The sequence below is a fragment of the Capsella rubella genome, unplaced genomic scaffold, assembly GCF_000375325.1.
Source record: "Capsella rubella cultivar Monte Gargano unplaced genomic scaffold, Caprub1_0 scaffold_211, whole genome shotgun sequence".
Taxonomy (NCBI): Eukaryota; Viridiplantae; Streptophyta; class Magnoliopsida; order Brassicales; family Brassicaceae; genus Capsella; species Capsella rubella.
Genome location: NW_006238718.1, coordinates 820 through 4,451, shown reverse-complemented (window position 1 = coordinate 4,451; position 3,632 = coordinate 820). Strand labels below are relative to the sequence as shown.

The window sequence follows — 3,632 nt, the reverse complement described above, 5'->3', positions numbered from 1 at the left end:
ATGTTTAAACATATTACAGACCCAAAAGCTAAAAGCTAACGAAACAAGATTCTGTAATAAAAATACATTGTTGCTAACAACCAAAAACAAACAGCAACAACAGCAACTGCTCCCCCAGGACAAATGCTCCCCCACAAATCAACCAGTCCTATGATCATCAGAATCAGAATCATCTCCCCCTGCTTGTTTGCACAACTAAGTCAAAAACAAGTAACTTATGGATCACATGAATGACAGATTGAAAGAAGAAACACTTACCTGCATCGATGATACGCTGCATGATCTGAATTGCACGACGCAAAGCCTTGCGATCATCTGAAAAGCACACTGGAACCTCAGCAGTCTGTCCTCTCTTCGCTTCGCCCTTCTTGTTGGACTTTGGCACTGGCTGAGATACATCCGGATGCACAGGGTGTTGTGACTGGATCAGCTGATAAATCAAACTGGGAAACGGCAGACACCACTTTGAGACAGGGGTCAGACTCATGTTGATGATCAGCTTAAAGACCATCCTCCCAAAATCAAACGGCTTCTGATGCATCACCTTGTAGACCAGTTTGGCTCTGTCAGGAGTGACATACCCATCATTGGTTGGAGGCAGCCAGTTGGTACAATAGATCTTGAGAAGATCTTTAGTGTTGTTGTCCTCAACCTTAGACAATTGGAACTGCTTGAAGACCTTGGCTTTACCTCCATACACAAAGAGAGCTATGTCTGAGGTAATCACTTCAGCCATATGCCGTTGTTCTGTGCGCTCATCCACAGCCGGAAGTCCAAACAACGCATTAATCCTGTCAGGACTAAACTCATACACCCAATTCCGGACCAGCACATCTGCGGAGTCTGTCTCTGGCTCAACAGTTGGCAAATTCGCCCAAAACTCATACACAACTTGGGGATCAAAAGGCTTACTCTCAGATACAGTTCTAAGCAGACCCGCAGCATTTATCAGTTCCCTGACCTCATCAATCTCACCAAAAGTGATATTCACCTCAGCATGCAATTTCCGAGAAGTAAAAGAACCATACCTCTGAAATGCGATGACAGATCCGAACCGAGTTTGATCGAATTCCACCGAATGTTCGTCTTTCACAACTGGTCCTTTTCCTCGTGCGGACGAACGTCGATTCTTCTGCTCAGACGGCATCGCACTCGTCTGCGCACGCTTCAGTACCCGAGACGAGACAGACGGCCCTGTAGTTCCGGTCACTTGAACCGACTCGGAACCATCGGAGATTTCTTCAATCAGCAGATCGGGGATCGGATTGCAAGGTTCAGTCGGCTGAGATCTTTGGGGGTTAGCCGAAGAGTCGCAGTCTCCATCAACAGCCATTGGAGATTTGGGAATCGGAAGCGACTCGATCTCTTGGTTCTCGGTTTCAAGAAGAATGGCCGAATACGGAACCAACTGATTGTTGGGTTCCGTCGCCTCAAAACCCTGTGGTCTGGGGACCCGTTCTTCGTCAGTCGGAGATGGCTGTGTCGTCGGAGAAGACTGTTCTGGCAGAGGCGTATCGGGCTCCGGCGACTGGCTTGACACAAGCTTCTGGATTCCGCTGAAGATGGACCTCATGATGAATTTCTTGCTCGATTTAGGGTTTTTTGAACTCGTGGACTTGAGAGAGAAAAGAACAATGAGCAATCTCGAAACTTTTCAACTTCCACGACTAGGTTTTAACCCTAGTTTTTCCCTCCTAAACACGCTTATCAACATCATGGGCCTTAAAAACAAATGGGCCTTGCTGATATAACTTTAAAAACCCACGATCCTGAAACACTTAATAAACCCATTAGTGCACACTTATCAACCAAGTCTTAAATCCGATTTTCAACCCATTTTTTTTTTTTTACATTCTTGAGTTCAAGACAGAACCTCAAAACACTTTCTTTTAGAAAGACTCAGTTTACTCATGAACATGCTTTAGGGACCCATAATGATAATTAACATGTGAGTACTTGGAAGTATTATCATAAAATCATTCAAAAACATGTACCTTGAGTCTCTATCTCGTCTGTGTTCTGTGCCAGCCATTTGTTCAGCACAGAGCGAGAAGCTACCACAACCTTCTAAATCTTTTACAGATCAGCTCTGAGTTCAGTGGCTCGTCTTTCACTCTTGCATACCTTCAACTCAAGCTTCGAAACCCAACATGAACAGGCAGCTGGAATACCCTTTAGAGAGTGCAGGAACAGGAGTGTGTTAAACCCTTTTTCTCCTTTTTTTTTTTTTATTATTATTATTTTTTTCTTTTTTTTTGTTTAACACACTGCCTGTGGATCTATGATTTAACAGTCAGGCAGAGCCTTCTCTCAGAACGTTTATTTTTGACCAAGCCTCTGTTAAACCTTCTGATTTGTGGATCAGTGATATCACTTGACTTCTCAACCACTGATCCTTGTGCATGTCTTCAATAGCATATTCAGAGCTCCATTAATAGAGTACTGGAATTGACTTATTGATGTATCACAATTCCAAGTACATCTCGTGACATGCACACTTCCACCTCTCCTCAGCTCTTTGACCTCCGTTATCACGACAACGTTTTACAGGAATGTGCACAAGAGTTGGCATGACAGGCAGCTATTTTCCACTCTCTTTAAACCGAAGTACAGGGTGCTGATCTTCTATTCATTCTTAGGATTTTCATGATCTGTTCTTGCTCTAGTCCCTGTCTTAAATCAGCACAACTCACAGAGAAGGTTAGATCTCACAAATCCCAATGGATTTTCTCAGATTCACGAATCTGTTAAAATCCAATGGTTTAGTAAACAAATCAGCCAGTTGAAATTCTGTACTCACATGATCAACCACAATCAGTTTCGCCTCAACAAGTTCACGAATAAAATGATGTCTAATATCGATATGCTTAGTACGTGAATGTTGAACAGGATTCTTAGCTATGTTGATTGCACTTTGGTTATCACAATGAATTAAAAGAGTTTCAGAATCCATACCATAGTCAGCAACCATTTGTTTCATCCACATGAGTTGAGTGCAGCAGCTTCCCAGTGCAATGTACTCGGCTTCTGCTGTTGACAGAGAAACACTGTTCTGTTTCTTGCTGTGCCATGAAATCAGGTTGTTGCCCATGAAGAAACATCCACCACTTGTGCTTATACGATCATCCAATGAACCAGCCCAATCAGCATCACAGTAGCCTGTCAAGCTCCTGGTTGTATCCTTGGTGTAATATATTCCAAGATTTACAGTCCCTTTGATGTACTTGATGATCTTCTTAACAGCCAACAAATGAGAATTCTTTGGTTTGGCTTGATACCGAGCACAGATTCCAACAGATAAACAGATGTCTGGTCTGCTGGTAGTTAAGTACAACAGACTCCCGATCATTCCTCTGTAAACTCGTTCATCAACATCCTCTCCTGCTTCATCCTTTGAGAGCTTGTCAGTCACACTCATTGGGACCTTCGCCTCTTTACTCTTGGCGAGACCAAAACGTTCAACTAAATTATTGGCATAAGTGCTTTGTGAAACAAATATTCCATCAGCTGATTGTTTCACTTGCAGTCCCAAGAAATAGTTTAACTCCCCACACATGCTCATTTCAAATTCTTGAGTCATGTTCTTCACAAACTTATCAACTAGCGGCTGACATGTGGATCTAAAGACAATA

The 3,632-nt window shown here is 43.0% G+C and overlaps 1 protein-coding gene across 1 annotated transcript; it reads right to left on the bottom strand.

The window, feature by feature from the left end:
- Positions 1 to 426: 426 nt before the first annotated feature.
- LOC111829928 lies at positions 427 to 1,573 on the bottom strand. The gene is made up of 2 exons (XM_023780077.1): positions 528 to 1,573; positions 427 to 430 (listed from the first exon to the last, which is right to left on the bottom strand). The coding sequence occupies exons 1-2, from the start codon at positions 1,571 to 1,573 to the stop codon at positions 427 to 429; spliced, it is 1,050 nt and encodes a 349-aa protein (XP_023635845.1).
- Between the last annotated feature and the right edge of the window lie 2,059 nt (positions 1,574 to 3,632).